At 53.8% G+C, this 17,979-nt stretch overlaps 2 protein-coding genes and 1 long non-coding RNA gene across 4 annotated transcripts; 2 read left to right on the top strand and 1 right to left on the bottom strand.

The window, feature by feature from the left end:
* The first annotated feature begins 3,097 nt into the window (after positions 1–3,097).
* DPH1 (diphthamide biosynthesis 1) lies at positions 3,098–12,384 on the top strand. Of its 2 annotated transcripts, none has more exons than XM_006214448.4 (13): positions 3,098–3,205; positions 4,975–5,127; positions 5,251–5,314; positions 6,869–6,990; positions 7,405–7,562; positions 7,688–7,809; positions 9,353–9,421; positions 9,831–9,987; positions 10,120–10,220; positions 10,748–10,826; positions 11,098–11,238; positions 11,409–11,516; positions 12,248–12,384. In XM_006214448.4, the coding sequence occupies exons 1-12, from the start codon at positions 3,145–3,147 to the stop codon at positions 11,496–11,498; spliced, it is 1,317 nt and encodes a 438-aa protein (XP_006214510.1). In that variant the 5' UTR covers positions 3,098–3,144; the 3' UTR covers positions 11,499–11,516; positions 12,248–12,384. The 2 variants fall into 2 exon arrangements, with proteins under 2 accessions (XP_006214510.1, XP_072795135.1); XM_072939034.1 differs by having other exon boundaries at positions 10,700–10,826.
* On the bottom strand, positions 10,600–17,147 carry LOC140686141 (uncharacterized). Its single transcript, XR_012059693.1, has 5 exons — positions 16,822–17,147; positions 15,865–16,146; positions 15,306–15,378; positions 12,219–12,357; positions 10,600–11,229 (listed from the first exon to the last, which is right to left on the bottom strand). It is a non-coding gene; the product is annotated as an uncharacterized lncRNA (long non-coding RNA).
* On the top strand, positions 11,567–13,113 carry OVCA2 (OVCA2 serine hydrolase domain containing). The gene is made up of 2 exons (XM_006214449.4): positions 11,567–11,871; positions 12,248–13,113. Exons 1-2 carry the CDS (start codon positions 11,688–11,690, stop codon positions 12,745–12,747), a joined length of 684 nt encoding a protein of 227 aa, XP_006214511.1. The 5' UTR covers positions 11,567–11,687; the 3' UTR covers positions 12,748–13,113.
* Positions 17,148–17,979: the final 832 nt, after the last annotated feature.

Below are 17,979 nucleotides of genomic sequence, written 5' to 3'. Positions count from 1 at the left end.
TTCTGCTTCTTCTTCGGAGGCTCGACGGCTCCCCCTTGCCCAGGACAGCTCCAGCAGATCCAGTGCCTCGCATCCCGAGTCCCAAGACACTGTTCTTTTGGGAGGAGGTGTGGTGTGCCCCCGGGTGGTCTAGACCTTGAAGCAAGCATTGGGGAGGCCCAGTTGCATATGCTAGAGAGGGAAGGACCGATGTGGGGCTCAGGAGGGCTATCTCCGCCTGGGAGGTGGGGGGTCTGACGTCCCTCAGTCTGCACAGACCTGGCCCGGGGGCTTCGGGAAAATGGAGGAGGCACAGCCTAGAAAGCAGGTCCCGCAGGGGACCAGTTGGGCTGAGCCTAGAGAAGGTTCAGGCCAGGCGAGTCCTGGGTGAAGGCCGGCACCCCCTACTGGCCTGGGATAAGAGGGGTCCTGAAGGGGAAAAAAGTGGGCTGTCACCCATTCAAGGCACATTTAATTGAGTGTCTGTTAGTGTGGGGGATTCAACCAATGAAAAAGGCAAAGTCCTTGCCTTTGTGGAGTTTACAGTTCATAAGTAACTGAGGAAAGTCCAGATGAGATGGTTCTTGGAAGAAAAAAAAGCCAGATGTTCTGGAGCTGATCTGAAGGGATCAGGGAAAGTTGCTCTGAGCAGGTGACATCTAAGCAGAGATTTAATTGATGTGAGTCGTGTGATTCCTTGGAGGAAAACTTGGCATGATAGGAAGGTCAAAAAGAAGGCTAGTATCAATTCATTCAGCCATACATGCACTCAACAACACTGAGGCTCCAGGTTTGAGATAAGTACATAGGCTTTGACTTCCAGAAGCTTATGGCACAGTAGGTGAAGAAAGATCCATAAGCCCTCTTAGAATGTGACACAAAGAGATACAGAGTTTGGGAGGGGGCTCTGTTAGCTCTATAAGGGGGTGACAGACCATCCAGGAAGGCTTCACAGAAGAGGTGCCATTGGGTTTAGGTCTTGAGGGCTAAGTTCATCAGGCTGAGAAGGGCAAAGGCCATTACAGGAAGGAGAAACTGTGCAAATACTTGGAATTGAGACTGTAACCTTGTTCTGAAGATTAAGAAGACTGGTTCATCCTGGGGTGGGAACAGAAAGTGAGGCATTCTTTCTTTTAGCCTCTACCAGCTGCAGGGCTGGGCTGACCCCACACCCTGTCTGAGCCCTTCTAGGTAGACACAAGTGAACTTGAAGACACTGAGAGCTGCAGAGGCCCTCCACCAGTAAACCAATGCCAGGGATGTTGAACAACTTGTCCATGTCACACAGCAGATCAGCCCTTAAATGTGGGCCTGAATCAGGATATGCTAATCCTCATTCCACCTTCCCAAGCCGCCTCCCCATGACCCCCTGCCCCACAATCTCAGTTTCTTAGGCAAAGTTGTCTGGGACTGGGTGTGAGTGTGAGAAGCAGAGTTATTTCAGGCCTCAGGAGGGCTGGTGCTGTTTTGGACTCCAGCCAGGGGGTGGGGGCGACTGTAGGAGGGTGTTGTAGTGTAATGTGGGGGTGCACTGTGCCCGCCTTCTTGTCAGGCAGTAATTACTCAGACTGCTGAGTAATGCTGGCAGGGAGACCCCCACGGACAGATGGAAGTGTTCTCAGCCCAAGTTGAATGGCAGCCCCCAGTGTCCTGCATTGCAAGGTCTTGGGGCACATGCTCATTTCTTAATGGGGACCAGGGCAACTCATTCAGGACAGAGGCTGTGGAACTATGTTCAAGAGGATCAGGGCCTTCTATCACCAATGCGCCCCATCTCTGCCTAGGGAAAGGCCCTAGGGGGTGCAGTGCCTGCTAGGGAGAAGCCACTACTCTGCTGGAGCCAATCTTTCCCCTTTGGAACCCATAGTTACAGCCTGAGCTAAAGCTGCCCACACGCTGAGCCTTATCATCCTGAATGCGGAGGGGCTGGACTCAGGGCGTTCCTGGAATTGAGATCTTGCACTGTGAGGGTCCATAGAACCTGGGGGAGATAGGAAAGTCCAGGATGAACTCTTATCAAAGTGATGGGGTGCTCTTAGGACCCATGATGGCCACAAACCTGTCCAAAGCTGTGACTGTCCTAAGAGCATCAGTCAGTATCTGAGGGCGGAGCACTGACCCCTTCTGGTCCTCCAGTTGGCTGCTCACTCTCAGCCATCCCAGGCTCTCCTCCTCTCTGGGCAGCCTCCCAGGCAGAGCCTGTCCCTGGCTGCTTGTTTTTCACTTCTCCCTGCACCTTCATTAGGAGTTTCCAAGAAGGGAGCGCCTCCATGGGAGCCTGAGGCCACAGAGCTGCCTTAAAGGGCCAGCGGTGCTCACACAAAGAGCAAAGAAAAAGGAAGTTAGTGTCAGAAGGCTGGGTGGGCAAACGTCCCTGGGTGACCATTGCTCTATGGGCCAGACCTTGTTTGCAGGTACTCTACTCTTCCAAAAGTCAAGGCTGTCTCACTGGCTGCTCTACTGTCTCGCTGGCTGCTCTGTCTTCTCTTAGGAGCTCAGGTCACTACTCAGGAGAAAGGCTATCTAGGCCTGAAGGGCAGCTTAGGCAGGGCAGCCTAGGGTGGCCAGAATCCTGAAGGTTTAGGCAGTGGAGCCCTTGGACTTCCCCACTCTCCCAGGAAAGCACCCTCAGGCTCGGAGCCTTCTCCTGGAAGTAGTTTTTCACACGTGAACCTTCCACATTGCCGGTTGGAACTGGCCTGATGGGCGCTGAGTTCTGTCCCGTAGGGGCAGTGGGGTCCTCTGAGGCAAGGAATGCAGCTCCACCCACACGGCATCCACGGCTTCCCAGGAGTGGGGACAGGGAGGGAAGCTAAAGAAAGTTTTTCTTGTCCCCACTCACAAGACTCTCCGCAGAACTGGGGCAGGGAGTCGGCAAATATGGGGGCACCGCTGTGCCAGGTTCGGGCTGCGAGGAAGAAAGAGCGGACCCGGTCGCCGGTAGAATGCAACTCCGGTGGTAGAGGACCACTAGGGGCTCCCGCGAGTCCCGACCTCCCAGGCTGAGATGGGTGCCCACTCTAGCCCCGCCCCATCTTTCTCCTTCACGGTCCCCGCCCCGCGAATCCCCGCCCCTCGCTGACCGATCGGCGATCGATCGCACTGTCTGTGCTCTCGGCGTTCTTCTAGCGCTGTCTTTTTGGTCCCCACGTGGGAAGGCCGGTGATGGCGGCGCTGGCTGCGGCTGCGGCCGGGGAGCCCGGCGGCCGAAACGGCCCGGGCAGAGGTGGGTGCTACAATGCTGCGGCCTCCGGACCTCACACCTCGGGGTAGAGCCTCCAAGTCAGGGACAAGACCAGCCGCCTTTAACGGCGGCGGCGACTTTCTGCGCCTGACCCGGAAGGCCTCGCTGTCACTCGCTCCGGGCGTCCTTTACTGGAGCCCAGGGGTACGAGTCTTTCTTTTGCAGCCTTAGGTCACTATAGGTAACAGCCTCTCCTAGGAGCTTATAGCCCTCAAGCTAGAAACGCTGCCCCCCTCCACCGGCGGGCAGACAGACGCATGAAGACTCCCGGATAAGACGAACCCGACGGGGAGGGAAGGAGCTAGGTGCGCTGCGTCGGGCATTCCACAAATAGGGTCCTCAGGGAATGCTTCACGGAAGAGGCACAAGGTTTCATTCAACAGACACTTGCTGAATGCCAGGACTGTGCTAGGTTCAGGGACTAGACCACAGCCCTGCCCTCAGGGATTTCGCAGTCTACTTATTTTAATTGATTTAAGACTACTGATTTAAACAGAAGGTTACAGCCAAGTGATAAAGGAGGGGGTGCCTACTGGCCCTTGGGACCTATTGAGCTTCTAGTCATACCCCAACAACAAAGGACTTGGGCCTGTCAAAGGAGCTTCTGTGAGATGCCGGCCAGAGACACTGGCTGGTGTTCCGAGCCTTTGAAACAACTGAGCAAAAAGCATAGCAATGATAACATTCAAATCTGAACTTAGGGTCCCAGTCTGCCATTTTAGTTGTCCACTGCACCATCACCACCACCACCATGACCTATTCCCCACCTCTGCAACCCCATACACACACACAGGCTAAAGTGCCAGGTCTGGCAGGATACCTAGCAGAAGTTCTGGTACAGAGTACAGGCTCAATAAATATTCGCTGAATAAATTCATTTCTCACTTTGTCACATTTCCAGACGGTCTGATGCCCAAACAGATAACTAGATGTTGGGCTAAGCTGAATTGTGGGGAGTAGGATGCAGATTAAGGGCTGCAGCCTGGCTAAAGGGCTACATTGTTTTCTTCTTTAATCAGAGGGTTGCAATTATTTGTGTACCTGTGCTTGTCCCCACTAGTCCTTATCTGTTTTCCCATAGTCCTGACTAGGGTGTTTTCTTTCCATCCTTCCTGGCAGGGTAGAGTGATGGGACTAGGGAACTTAAGTCAGTTAAATGTATGGTGTTTTACCTTTTCGTTTACCTTTTAAATGAAAAGAGGGAGGAGTGCAGGAATTAACCCGTCTAGACAGAATCAGTGGGACTCGAATAAGGAAGGCAGCCTATTAAGTTAATATTTATAACTATTTGCTTATAGATCTCGTATCTAGGATCTCAGAACTTCAAGGCATTCTCAATGGCTGGTGGAAGAGGGACATTTTCCTAGACTAGGTGGGCTGGCCAGGCTCTTGGGTTTTCCCCAGGATTGTTCTTTATCAAGGAGCAGTTGTCTGGACTTTTTTGTCTTTTCCCCTCAGTTCAGTCCCGTGGTGTCAGCTCTGTTCTCTTGAGGCAGGGTGTGAGCCACACTCCATTCATGGGCACAAATCTTAGATTCCCAGTAATCTCATTACATGGAAATTAATTATGCAGATTTCCTCCTGGCTTTATGGGTTGTATTTCCAGCTTCAGGGTGACCTCGGGGTAGAAGGCTGGATCAACCCCCTTGGTCTCTGGGATGTGAGCCTTAAACTTGGGTGATGTTAACAGCCCAGTCAGGTCTGGTTGTTGTTTAGGCCAGGCACCAACTCAGACCTTGCATTCATCCTAGGTCGAGTCCCTCGGGGCCGTTTGGCCAATCAGATCCCCCCTGAGATCCTGAACAACCCCCAGCTGCAGGCAGCCATCCAAGTCCTGCCTTCCAACTATAACTTTGAGATTCCCAAGACCATCTGGAGGATCCAACAGGCCCAGGCCAAGAAGGGTGAGCCCTCAAGCTTTGAGCTGGGGTTGGGGGTGGAGAGGTTGCCTGGCCCAGCCACGGACAGTGTCCCCATCCAGCCTCTTTCCCAGCCCTCTGCTCTCATATCTCTGCTCTGTTTTGCAGTGGCCTTACAAATGCCTGAAGGCCTCCTGCTCTTCTCCTGCACCATTGTGGATATCTTGGAAAGGTAGGCTTGGGGCCAAGACCTTCCCCATGTCCATTACAGCCCTGCCTGTTGGCATCCTTTTTTCCTTCTGGACCTCTGCCTTACATTTCCCTTCCCACAACCATACACACACCAAGGGAGAAACCCAAAACTAAACCCCTAGCATGCTATGATCCCTCCTTGTCTCTCTAAATCTCCCCTCCCCTGAAAAATTGGGAGGGAGGAATGAGTCAATTCCAGTATCTTCAAAGCTGGGCCCAGAGCAGGTGGCGGGGTCTGAGGAAGAAGCTGAGTCCTTAGAGTTGACCTTGGAATGGACTGGGTGGTCAGCGTGGGATCTGGCAAGGGAGAAACTTTTCCGTGGCACATTTGGAGTAGTAGGGCAAGGAGGGGCTTGGCTGAGGGAGGAGCACATAGGAGATGGTATTCAGTTCCTCTGCCTCCCTTGTCTAAGTTTCTTCTATACAATGAGCCATCCTTGGGAGGGTGGGTGAGTGCTCAGCCATCTGGAACCCGTACAGGAACAGGGAGGGCGAATGAAGAAAGGGGAGGTCATCTAGTGATGGGAACCTCCCACTTCCCTGCTGCTGCCCTACCCCCACCCTGCTCCTCATCCCGCTGCCACAGACTCACTTCTCTGCTCCCACCCTCTTGCCCCTTGGGGATGCTCTCTGGGGCTCGGGCCAATTTGCATACATTTTAATCTATAAAAAATTAAGTGCTCTGGCTGACTCAGATGCCTGGGCTGCATGCTAAGGAGCTGAATAATCTGCTTCTGTGCACAGCCTGATTTGGGGAAGGGGAGGGACTGGCAGCAGCTCAGTTTTCCCCACCACCCCCCAGGAGAGGAATGGGGAGACCGCCATCACTGGGCTATACTCCATGTTCCAGGGGTGGGTCTCTGGCCCCATTCCTGTTGTGAGTTCAGGGGGTGTGGGGTCTTCCCCACCCACCCCCATCCTTCTGATTCAGGCCTGGCAGCAGATCCCATGGCAATGTGCTGGCCAGAACCCACTCTTCCTGACGCATGAGGCGTGTGGGTGGTGCCATGTGCTGTGGGGGAGCTGTTCAATGGGTACCTCCATCCTGGGCACAGAGGGCCCTGACTAAGGGTGGGGAGGTAGCAGGGGGTCTGGACGACAGGGAGGCTGTGTGTATCCACACATGCGTGCCCACACACATCTCGGCGCCAGGGCACGGGAGTGGGTATCTCTGCCTGTGTGTGCGTGCTTACTGCTCTAGGGGGATGAGTCGGGCATCAGTGGTCTGCCTTTGACCCTGTGTATGGCAGGCTGAGGGTTGGGGGTCCCTCTTGCTGTCTGAGCCTGGGCAGAAGAATCAGGGTGCTACAGAGACCATCCTCATACCGCTACAGTTCCAGGAGCCACTGCCAGGCCTGGGGGAGGTGGCAGCTGTACCCCTCCTACTCTTTGTTGGCAGAAATGGCAGCTGCCAACCCAAGGGATTGGGAGAGGTAGGGAGAGAGGAACTGGGCCCTGAGATCCCTTCACAGAGTTAGGTCTCTCTGCCACCTCACTCCTTGTGTCTCTGTCCCATTGTTCCCCACCCCAACAGGTTCACAGAGGCCGAAGTGATGGTGATGGGTGACGTGACCTATGGCGCTTGCTGTGTGGATGACTTCACTGCAAGGGCCCTGGGAGCTGACTTCCTGGTGCACTATGGCCACAGCTGCCTGGGTACAGAGGGCCAGGCCCTGGCAGGGCTGGCAGGGAGGCAGGACTGCATGCTACTCTCCATCACGCTACCTTGTCCTGCTTGCAGGCACGAGGTCCCTCCTGGTTTATGGGATGGCCTTGGCCTTCCTGCTCTGCAGATGGATCTTTCCTTTGGATTTGGTTGCCTTGGAAACCATGCTGCTGTCCCAGATGCGGGTGTGTGAAAGGCTGTTGGTGGTAGAGCAGGCTGAGCCCTTGACTGAGTGACAGAGATGGAGCTTCTAAGGGACCTGTGACGCCCCCCCCCCCAAGGTCTCCCTCTACCCCTAGGCCAAAGCCATTGGTCCTGGCTGCTCAGAGACCTTGGCCCTGGCTGGGCCCTCTGCCCCTCCTGCCTTCCAAAACAAAGTCTCCTGAACTCTTCCCACCTCCCAGTTCCCATGGACACCTTGGCCCAAGACTTCCGGGTGCTGTACGTCTTTGTGGACATCCGTATAGACACTAGCCACCTACTGGACTCTATCCGCCTCACCTTTCCCCCAGCGACTGCCCTTGCCCTCGTCAGCACCATTCAGTTTGTATCCACTTTGCAGGTAAGTGGGCAGACAGTACCAGTCTCCAGGCTCTTCCTGGATCCCCATATCAGTTACTCCAGGCTGGTCCTCTTGCCCTGGGTCTCCCTCACCATCCACTTGCTTCCCTTCCCTCATCCCTACAGGCAGCTGCCCAAGAGCTGAAAGCTGAGTATCGTGTGAGTGTCCCACAGTGCAAGCCCCTGTCCCCTGGGGAGATTCTGGGCTGCACGTCCCCTCGCCTACCCAAAGAAGTCGAGGCTGTTGTGTAAGTGAAAAATGGGGGGGCCAGTCATAGAGACATAGGAAATGTACCCTAGGAAGGCGCTGCGGTTCATCATCTAGGAAAGGAAACTGAGTCTAAAGCTCCTTAGTCATTTGCTCAAGGTCACCCTGCAAGATGGGGACCAAATAGGGTTTCAGGGTTCTGTCTCACTCTCCAGAGCTCTGTCCAACGTCCAGAAGGCTATGCCCAGGGTAGGGCAGGAATTAGGGCCTGATAGGGGGATGAAGGTGGGCTAGAAATGGTGGGAATGTAATTGGAGAAGATGAATGGGCACGCCCAGGCTGCAGCCCCATTAATTTAGCATCCGGACAGCTAACAAGCAGGAGCAGCGTGTCTCCTGCCGCCTAATTATTTTAGGTAATGGAAATGCTTAATGTTGTGTGAATGCAGCCAGCCTCGGAGCCGACAGCTCACCCAGCTGAGACTGGGGAGGGGAGCCCCATTCCCAGCTAATGGCAGGGAAGGAGGGGCACTCCCCTTACTCAGCCCCATCCCTGGGGCTGCAGACGCTGGTCCCAGAGGCCTTGCTGCATCCACATAGGATACCTCTGCCCCTAGACAGGCCCACATCAGGGCCTTCCCCAGCCCAGACTGGCGGCCCTGCTCCCCAAGGGGCATTCCCCCTGTGCCTGCATAACTCTGAGCTCATAGATGCCTACCCTTGGGTGCTTCAAAGTATATGTTGGAGGGAGGAACACCCTGAGTGTTGGCCAGTCATCAAAATTTGGTGTGGAGAGAAGGAGCTGCCATGCAGATTGTCTTCCATGCTTGGCCTCTCTTTGGTCTGGGAAGGTACTGTTAGGGATGGCATCTCCCAGGGCATGCTTGGTACAGCCTGGTGATTGAGCCTAGAGTCAAGTCCCAGATATACCGCTGAATAGCTGTGTGACTTCAGGCAAGTTTCTTAACATCCCTGAACCTTACTTGTATCTTTTATGAAATGAGGATACTATAGGTAGCTTGGAGGATTATTTGATAAGACTCGAGCAAAGTCATACATGTTAGGTGTTTAGCTCAGGCCTGGTACATAGAGGGCAAGCCCAGTAAACAGTGGCTATTATTACAACTCACTAATTGGACTAAAGGACTAGTTTGGGCAGAAAGTAGCCAGTGCATACCCTGAAAGCTCATTTACAGCATAGATGACAGCCTGAACACTACTCCCCATGTCTGTATTGAGCTAGGTGAGGGAGAATCTGTTCTCCCACTTCTGAGTTAGGCTCTCTAGAGCCTTACCATGGCCTTGGCTGTCCCATTACTCTTCTCCAGAAGGTCAGGGTGGGGAGGGGCGCAGTTAGATTCTGCTTTAAATAACTAGAGGGGCCCTCAATGATCATCCAATTCAAACTCCTTATTTTACACATGAGAAAAACCAGGACCTTGGGCGGTGAAATGATGACTCATCCCAGTTCACATACACAGTCAGCAGCACAACCAGCCAAGAACTCGATCCTCTGGACCTCCAAACCAGTGCCTGCTTCTTCTGGTGCCCCACCCCATACTGCGCCCTTTCTACCCCCTGCAGATATCTTGGAGATGGCCGCTTCCATCTGGAGTCTGTCATGATTGCCAACCCCAGTGTCCCTGCTTACCGGTATGGGCTGAGCTGGGCTGACCACCTGGGGAAGGGGTGGGATTCCCGGCCACTGTGGCCCTCAAATGGCTGAAACTTCCTCATCCCCTGGCCACTTAACAGCCCCTAGCCCTATGGATCTGAGGCACGTGGGTTCTGAATCTGGGTATCAGACAAAGGGCTGCTGGTGCACAGCACCTGCCCATCCCCTGGATTCACACCGAGATCTAAGAACTCTCTCCCAGTCTTGCCTGTTCCTGCTGTGGGACTGATCTTCCCAGTGACAGTTTCTGCTCTTGCCTCTGTCCCTAATTACCTGCATGGAGCCTAAAGATTCAGGAGACCAAGGGGCTGAGTTTGGGAGTTATGTATACAGCACAAGTCCTGTGAGTGGCTGTGACTGTGACCCTGACAGCTTTTTCTTTTCTAGATATGACCCATACAGCAAAGTCCTGTCCAGAGAGCACTATGATCACCAGCGCATGCAGGCCAACCGCCAAGAAGCCATAGCCACTGCCCGCTCAGCTAAATCCTGGGGCCTTATCCTGGGCACTTTGGGCCGCCAGGGCAGTCCCAAAATATTGGAGGTCAGAGGGCTTGGAATGGCCTCTGGAGTAGGGGACTAACTGGAAACCCAGCTGGGAAAATCAGTAGGCTAAGGGATTTAGCCTTGGGTGGTTGATCATGAGGACCCCAGCTCTGCCTCCCTCTCTCAACAGCACCTGGAATCTCGGCTCCAAGCCTTGGGACTTCCCTTCGTGAGGCTGCTGCTCTCTGAGATCTTCCCCAGCAAGCTTAGCCTTTTTCCCGAGGTGGATGTGTACGTTTCCTCACATTACCTATCTAGCTATGACTCTGGCTAAAGAATCTTAGAATCTGGGTCCTGCCCAGCACCTATTGAAGGCTAGAGTCAATGGGAATTGCTTCCATGGTCATGAAATTTTGATGTTTATAGAGCACTTGCCCAGCAGGAGCTACCTTTGGCTGTGGGCCATACCTACTTCATCTTGCTTGGGGGTTCACAGGCAATGGCAGCATCATAGTCGTTCTGCGTAACATGAGTTTGAGGGATGGTTGCCACCTGCACTGTACCAGGCACTAAATCTGATTCTGGGGGTACTATCACGAATGAGCTGGCCAGGCCCTGGCTTCAGAAATCTCATAGTGGAGGAAGCAGGAGAAAACAAGCAACACTGTGATGTTATTCTAAAGAGCATTAGTTGACAGTCTTTACTTCAGAATAGTAAGCACTCATTGGGTGTTTTGGAGACACAGTTATGCTCTTTACATGCTGCCCAGGAATGAGGAGGCCCCACCCCTTGGATGTGACCTGACTTCCCTTCCCAGGTGGGTGCAGGTGGCTTGTCCACGCCTCTCCATTGACTGGGGCACAGCCTTTCCCAAGCCGCTGCTCACACCCTATGAGGTAACATCACGTTTTGAAAATCTCTGAGAGAGAGTGGCCTTTGCACCTGATTCTGTCAAGGGAGGGATCTGTCGGGTGGGTAGGTAGCACTTAGTTGAGCCACGTCCTAGTTGTGTGGCCTTGGGCAAGTCCTTTCACCTCTCTGAGCCTCACATTTCCTCTCTGTGCTGTGGGGATAATAGGACCTTAGTAGGCCATTATGAGAATCGAATTAAATATTCCTGCGTAGAAAAATGTCGGCAGATGTTACTCTCCAGTTTTCCGCCCCTAGGCGGCGGTGGCCCTGAGGGACATTTCCTGGCAGCAGCCCTATCCCATGGACTTCTACGCCGGCAGCTCCTTGGGACCATGGACGGTGAACCATGGGCGGGACCGGCTGCTCCAAGCCCCGGGCCGGCGAGTCCTGGGGAAGGTAGGAAGGGATCCTAAGCAAAGCAAAGAGGCCTGGGCGTGGCCTGGCACTGGCCGCCTCCCTGGCGACGCGAGCCGAGGCCGCCGCCCTGCGGCCGCTACGGGAAATGCACGGCAGCAGGGTGGGGGACATCGTAGAAGCGGGACCGTGACCAAAGTCTGCGACCTCAGGTGCAGGAGGGGCCCAGGCGCCCATCTCCAGCCGCGGCTTGCGAGGCTTGCAGATGCAGAGAAGAGGAGGTGGCGCCGCTCGCTCCCTGAGACGTTCGTGGGTCCCAGGTATCCGGCCCAGTTCTAGCCACGCTGCCCACCCCCTCTCCACGTTGTCATGGCAACGCCACTTGCTTTGAGGCCCACCCCAGGGCGGTGCTGGCATTGGGTCCCGCCCCTCGGTTCAACTTCCGGTTGGGGAGAGGCCGCTTCCGGTCCCTTGGGCCGGTTCCCTGCATCATGGCCGCGCAGCAGCCTTTGCGAATTTTGTGCCTGGCGGGCTTCCGGCAGAGCGAGCGGGGCTTCCGCGAGAAGACTGGAGCGCTGCGGAAAGCCCTGCGGGGCCGCGCCGAACTCGTGTGCCTCAGCGGACCGCACTTGGTCGCAAACGCAGCGGGCGTGGAGGGCGCGGGGCCAGACTCCGGTGAGACGAGCCGTGCCCGGAAATGCACTCAGTTTTCTCTGTCTTGCCTTGTCTCCTCAACACCCGCCAGCACACCGCTACCCTGACCCCCCTCAGCTCTGCCACACTCCCACTTTGTTGTACCCAGGTCCTCCATCTCCTTCATCCCAGCCCCTCGCTCAGACGCCATCCTGGTCCTCTCAGACTTACACCTTGATCTGTTTTCCCCTGTCTCTTCTCCAGATCAATCTGTTCCCCACCTCTTTCCCCCCAGACTTCTTATCTCCCGTCAGCCGCCTCTCTTTCCCTCTCATTCCCAAAGCTTCCCTCACTCCCTTTCTCATTTATTTCCCCCGGATTCCCCTTACCCTGTGTTCTCTCCCCCTTATCGCTGTAGGGTCCTGCCCTCCGAAGGAGCAGCCTCGAGGCTGGTGGTTTTCCGAACAGGAGGCAGACGTTTTCTCCGCACTGGAAGAGCCCACGGTGTGCAGAGGTCTGGAGGAAGCCCTGGGAACAGTGGCACAGGCACTGAAGAAGCTGGGGCCTTTTGATGGGATCCTTGGTTTCAGCCAGGGGGCCGCGCTAGCAGCTCTTGTGTGTGCCTTTGGTCAAGCCGGAGATGCCCGCTTCCCTTTGCCCCGGTTTATCATCCTGGTATCTGGTTTCTGTCCCCGGGGCCTTGGCCTCAAGGAACCCATCCTGCAGAGCCCCTTGTCACTGCCTTCACTCCATGTTTTTGGGGTCACTGACCGTGTCATCCCCCCTCAGGAGAGTATGCAACTGTGTAGCCGATTTACTGGTGCCATCACCCTCACCCACTCTGGTGGCCATTTCATTCCAGCAGCTGCGCCCCAGCGCCAGGCCTACCTCAAGTTCTTGGACCAGTTTGCAGAGTGAAAGATCAACAAATGCCTTTGCCTCTACATCCCCTCCCCACCCCCTAGTGGGGACACATGAAGTTGGTGCCGTCTCTGTAATCCCTGTCCTCCTGGCTTCTTTCCCCTACCTGGGACCTCCACTGCTGTAACTGCTCCTCACCATCACCAATTAAGAGACAAATACCAATACTTAAGACTCAAGTTACATGAGCCCAACTCTGCAATCAAGAAAAAGGGGATTAGGCCACCTTAATGGACTTTGACCTTGGCATCTGATATTCAGACATGACAAAGGTTAGTAGAGCCATGGATGAGTGGAGGGTGACACAGGAAAAGCAGGGACTGTTGCCACTGTGACTGCCACACAATAAAGTGGTGACTTGGATTTTGAGCATCTTTTTTCCTGATACACACAGGAAAACCCATTTTATAAAGGAAATACGGGTTCCTGGCCATCCATGCAGTCTTCAGGGCACCAGGCAGGAAGGTGTTTCCAGTTGTGAACCCCCAGGACAAGCTCATGCATGTTGCACAGAGACACTGTCCCAGGCTGAAAGAAAGGAGGCCTCAGTGGCTTAATCAGGGAGGAATTTGTATCTGAGAAGTTTGGGAAAGAGATCACCTGGCAAGGCTCTGCCTGGGCCACAGTGATTTTAGGCTTCCTCCATCCTGATCCCTAAAAGTTGTGTGTTGGCCTGTCAAAAACCCTGGCTTCTTAGGTTCTCTGCTTTCACATCTGTCTTAGCTCCTCTGAACTATATGAGCTTGAAGGTGCTAGACCTTGGAGATCAAAGATGGCACAGAAGTAACCTTTTCCGAAGCTTGACCCCATTTGCAGAGTTTCTGAGATTGATGCCTCTCTGTAGTGATCACAGCCAAGGTCTAAGCAGTGCATTTAGTTTGAAAGTGCTATTAGTTGTTCCTAGGCACTCTAAAAACTTCCCACTTTACCCATTTCCCCCACTTGCAGTGCCCTTACGCCCAACTGCCCTGCTGTCCAATTCAACCCTGCCTCTGCAGACTCACCAGCGTGTTCTTTTCTGGAAGATCACAACAGGCCCTGATCTGGCCCTCAAGCATGGCCGCCGTCCCCCCACTTCACCCTCCCCCAAAAGGTTTAATAATTGAGCAGGAATTGGGGTTAGGGGATGCAGCGCAAATACACTAGCCCATCCTAATTCAACCAGACTGATAGCCTTAAATCACCTGAAATTCTGAGTTCTTTACTACATATAGCAGCTACCCAAGATTTAAAAAAAATAAAAAACATCTGGAGTTACCCACCTAGACAGACCCAGTTTACTGAGTTTGGGACCTTTACAGTAGAAAGTAGGGTGGGGAGAAAGTTCTCCCTTGCTACTGTCTGCTTCTGCCTTGCTCTTGGTGTTTTAAAGGAATCCCTTCCTTGGCAAAAGGAGGAGCATCTGAAATGAATTGCTCCTACAAACCTGTTGGATTTGGCCCATAGAATTTAAGAAAAAATCGGGTTTATGATATTTAAAATTTTAGAAATTTCACACAAAAATTTAGAGTTCTGGCTTCTCTGAAAATAAGCAGTTCAGAATGGAATACAGTGGATCTGCAGTTAAGGGCTCATGACAATCACAGGCTGCCCCTCTTTATCAAGGCCCCAGGAGGTGAAAATGACATGACTTGCATACATACCACAGTTGCTGCTACTTGGGATTACTGGAAGGAATAAAGGAGAAAGGGAAAGATATGTGGGGAATGAATTTGAAGGCAGTGTTTAAAGTTAGAAGGATGAAGTCGAAAACCAGAGCAGTATCCAGTGGAGCAGAAGCGAAGAGGTAAGAATTCCCCCAAGAATCAAAATGTCTGATCTAGAAGGAAACATCATATGGTCCACTGGTTGCCAGTGAGATAGGTCACTTCCCATCGTGCCCTCCAGGAACAATGGGGAAATTTAGGGGGTTTTCCCCCCCCCCACTCCTCATACACAGATTCCATGGACCATTTACATCAGGCTCATGTTAAAACTTGGATCCCTGGAGCAAACTCTAGACTTACTGAGTCAATCACTGGGACCCAGGAATCTGCATTTTGACAAACGATCCCTGGTCATTCCCATGCAATAAATACTTGAAAACCACTGCTCTAAGAGGGTAGACTGTAAATCTCTGGTTTAAAAAAAAAAAAAAATTTTTTTTTTTTTTTGAAAAAAGCCCCACATGTGATTCTCATGCACTCCACTAGGAGGAGGAATAAACTCCAGTTAAGAATCCTTGATCTGGGTGGGGATGGTATAGCTCACTGGCACGTAGGAAGTCCTGGGTATAATCCCCAGTACCTCCATTAAAAAATAAATCTAATTACCTAAAAAGTAAGCCTGATTACTCCCTCTCCCTAAAAAACATTGGTCTAACATTCTCAACCTAAGGAAAATGAGGTCCAGAGGACAGAAAGAGAAGAGAAATACCATTTACTGAGTGCTAACTATGCCAGACATTGTGCTAAGCAGCTGCCTAGTTACCCAGTTTAGTCTCACAACTTCATGAGGTAGATACTAACCTAATTTTACAACTGAGGAAACAGGCACAGAGAGGCTAAGTAACTTACCTGAATTACCTGGATTCAGTTCCGGAAACTCATATTCTTGACCTTTACTAGTCATTGTTTTCTCTGCTGCTTCCTAGAAGATGAGCAGAGAAGCCACCACTCACTACTGTTGGACTATATGTCCTGTCTGGGCCTCACATTTCTAATCCATAAAATAGGTTGGGGTGGGGTGCACTGAGTGATTCCCAAGATACTAAAAAATTCTAACATTGCTCAGTCATTTCTTTGTTTTTTCCCCTGACCACCTTCTCGACATTGGTTCAAACTGCAAAAGACTTTGTCTCTTCTTTTCAAAATATCCCTACCATTTCTCTTTTCTATCTCTCACTTCACCTTAGTTCCTAAAGCTTTTGGGAGAGAGAGTCCCTTAGCAAAGAACCCTCAACAGCCTCAGACCTAGAGCTGCTGCTCAGAGAGATGTGCCCCACTCCCCTGTTCATTCTGAGTGCCCAGACCTGGGATCTCCCCAACACCACCACCTCCTTACAAGGATATAGTATCCTGGAAGAATACTTAAGATCAAAATAGCATTCTGCAGTTTTCAAAGGTTTTTACTTACACAATCCTATTTGATCCTCACAACAGGCCTGCCAAGAAGGATTACCATCTCATTGTATAGAAGACTCAGAAAAAACATGGTGCCTTAACAACCAGTTGATGATGAAGCCAGGTTGGACCTCCTGCTTTCCAGTGCACTGCTCCCACCTGCCAAACTACAGTCTCCCCACAGATGTCCAGTCGATTCCAGAATCAAGTGCATTTTAATCTAAGACCTCAGCATCCTTGGGTGGAAGACAGTAATGTGGACGTTGATGTAGCTGTGAAACCAGCAATCAGCGGTCTTACAAGTAGTTTAGAAAAGGAGGGGGTATGGAGAGGTAAGGAAAAATTAGATTAATGGGTGGAGGGGGTGGGTTGCATTAACCATTCCCAGCACTTGTTCCTAGGGAAATCCTTCCCCCAGTATCCAGCAGTCAGTCCCTGCTATGGGTGATGGTGGGGGTGGCAGGTGACATACAGAATGTTTTTGAAGTCACTGATTACACTTCACTGGTACAACAGGACTTCAGCTCCTCTGATACTTACTCCCCCTCTTTAGGGCTAATTTGAGACACTGTCTCAAGTTGGAATCCAGCACCTAGAGACAGACTGAGGTGAGGATGCTGGTATGTTCAGACAGCGCTTTAGTGACAGGTTAACTTTCTGAGCCCACTGGCTTCCTGAGGGTTGGGGGTTCTTATCCTTCAAGACAGAGGGAGAAAGAGAGGGGAGAGGCGTGAGGGGAGGATGTGACTCTATTCGGAAGTGGGTTCAAGTGTTACCCTCTGCCTGCTCAGCTAGGGTGTCCTGGAAGAATGAGGTCATGGCATATTTCGGAAAACTTTGCTCAGTCTACCCCTTTCAGTCTCCAGGAGGCAAACATTTTTCCAGGTCCCAGCAGCCTTCCTCCCACCGAGGAGATAAGAACCCAAATCCCAGAACTATCCCTTCTCTCGCCATCCCCTGGCTGCGATACCTCGGCTAGGAGGACAGGACGGTCACTGAGGCGGACGGTAGACATACTCCGCAGACCGTGCTTCCTTCTCTGCCTCGGTGGACGCGCCGCTGTTAGACCCAGGAGTGGCCCGCCTCCCTGCGCCGCACCTCCCACCACCCCAGCAGACGCATGGGCTGTTGAATCGCCGCCTCCTCTTCCTCCTGCTCCGCGTCTCCCCCATCCCCGGCTGGCAGTGCGCGGAGTGGCGCGGCGCGTGGGCGTGCTGCGGGGCGACCATGGCTGTAGACTGTTACCTCCGGTTCCCACAGTAACAATCGAAAGCCACGGTTGCCCTGGAGACGCGGGGGCGGGGCGAGCGCTGCTGACGGCACCGTAGCAGCTCCAGTCAGGCTGACGTCAGGACCGCGGGGGGTGGGGTGGCGGCGTGGGCGGTGGGCGGGGGTTGGTGCGCGCGACAGGGACCGGGCGCTTGACCCCTGGGGCCGTTCGATATGCATGTGGGCCAGCTGCCCCTCAGCAGCCCCTGGGGACCAGGGACCAGGGACGGGACGTCCCGAAGGCGGCGCCAGCGCTGGATCAGCACCGCGGACAGCGGCGGCGCGGGCAGCAAGCGTGGGGCTGAGGGACCCTAGAGGATAGAGGGGCGGGGGGCGCGGTCCTGGGGCGGGGCCAGGCGTCGGTGGCCGTGACTGGAGACTGTTACTGAGGGCGGCCCGGGCAGTAAGCAGTCTAGAGCCAAGGTGCCGGCGCGCTGCCCGGGCAGGGTGGCTCCGTCGCCCGCAGCTGGGGGCGCTGCTGCTCTTCCTCCCCCGCGTCTCCAGCCCTTCTTGGCCTCAGCGCTCGCGGACAGGCACGCGGCTCCTGACGTCAAAACCCTGTGACGTCAAAGATGTCCCTGCAGAGAGGCATTTCCGGTGGCGGGGTTGGGGGGAGGCCGTTGGGGGTGGGGCGGGGCAGTCCGGCCGAAGCCCCGCCCCCGGCTGGTCCTGAGAGGACAGCTCCTCGTGCAGAGGCGGGAATTCGGGGGCGCAGAGGGACCAGCCCGACGGGACGGGGAGGGGGCGCCCCAGCTGAATGAGGGGAAGGGGTCCCAGAGAGCCGGAGTGGCGGGCAGGTGGGCTTCTGTTCCTCGCCAGCGCCCCAGCTCAGCCGGCGGAGGGCAGGGAGGCTGAGTCA

The sequence above is a fragment of the Vicugna pacos genome, chromosome 16 (assembly GCF_048564905.1).
Source record: "Vicugna pacos chromosome 16, VicPac4, whole genome shotgun sequence".
NCBI classification, from domain to species: Eukaryota; Metazoa; Chordata; class Mammalia; order Artiodactyla; family Camelidae; genus Vicugna; species Vicugna pacos.
Note: the sequence above shows the minus strand (reverse complement) of the source record. Positions and strands in the feature narration are given on the sequence as shown.

Bases quoted from the DNA above. Each gene is read 5' to 3' on its own strand.
- OVCA2 (XM_006214449.4), top strand. From the start codon at position 11,688: ATGGCCGCGCAGCAGCCTTTGCGAATTTTGTGCCTGGCGGGCTTCCGG. The intron at 11,872-12,247 runs GTGAGACGAGCC...TTATCGCTGTAG, and splicing joins GGGCGCGGGGCCAGACTCCG to GGTCCTGCCCTCCGAAGGAG.
- DPH1 (XM_072939034.1), top strand. From the start codon at position 3,145: ATGGCGGCGCTGGCTGCGGCTGCGGCCGGGGAGCCCGGCGGCCGAAAC. The intron at 9,422-9,830 runs GTATGGGCTGAG...TTTCTTTTCTAG, and splicing joins CCCAGTGTCCCTGCTTACCG to ATATGACCCATACAGCAAAG. The intron at 10,221-10,699 runs GTACGTTTCCTC...CATGCTGCCCAG, and splicing joins CTTTTTCCCGAGGTGGATGT to GAATGAGGAGGCCCCACCCC.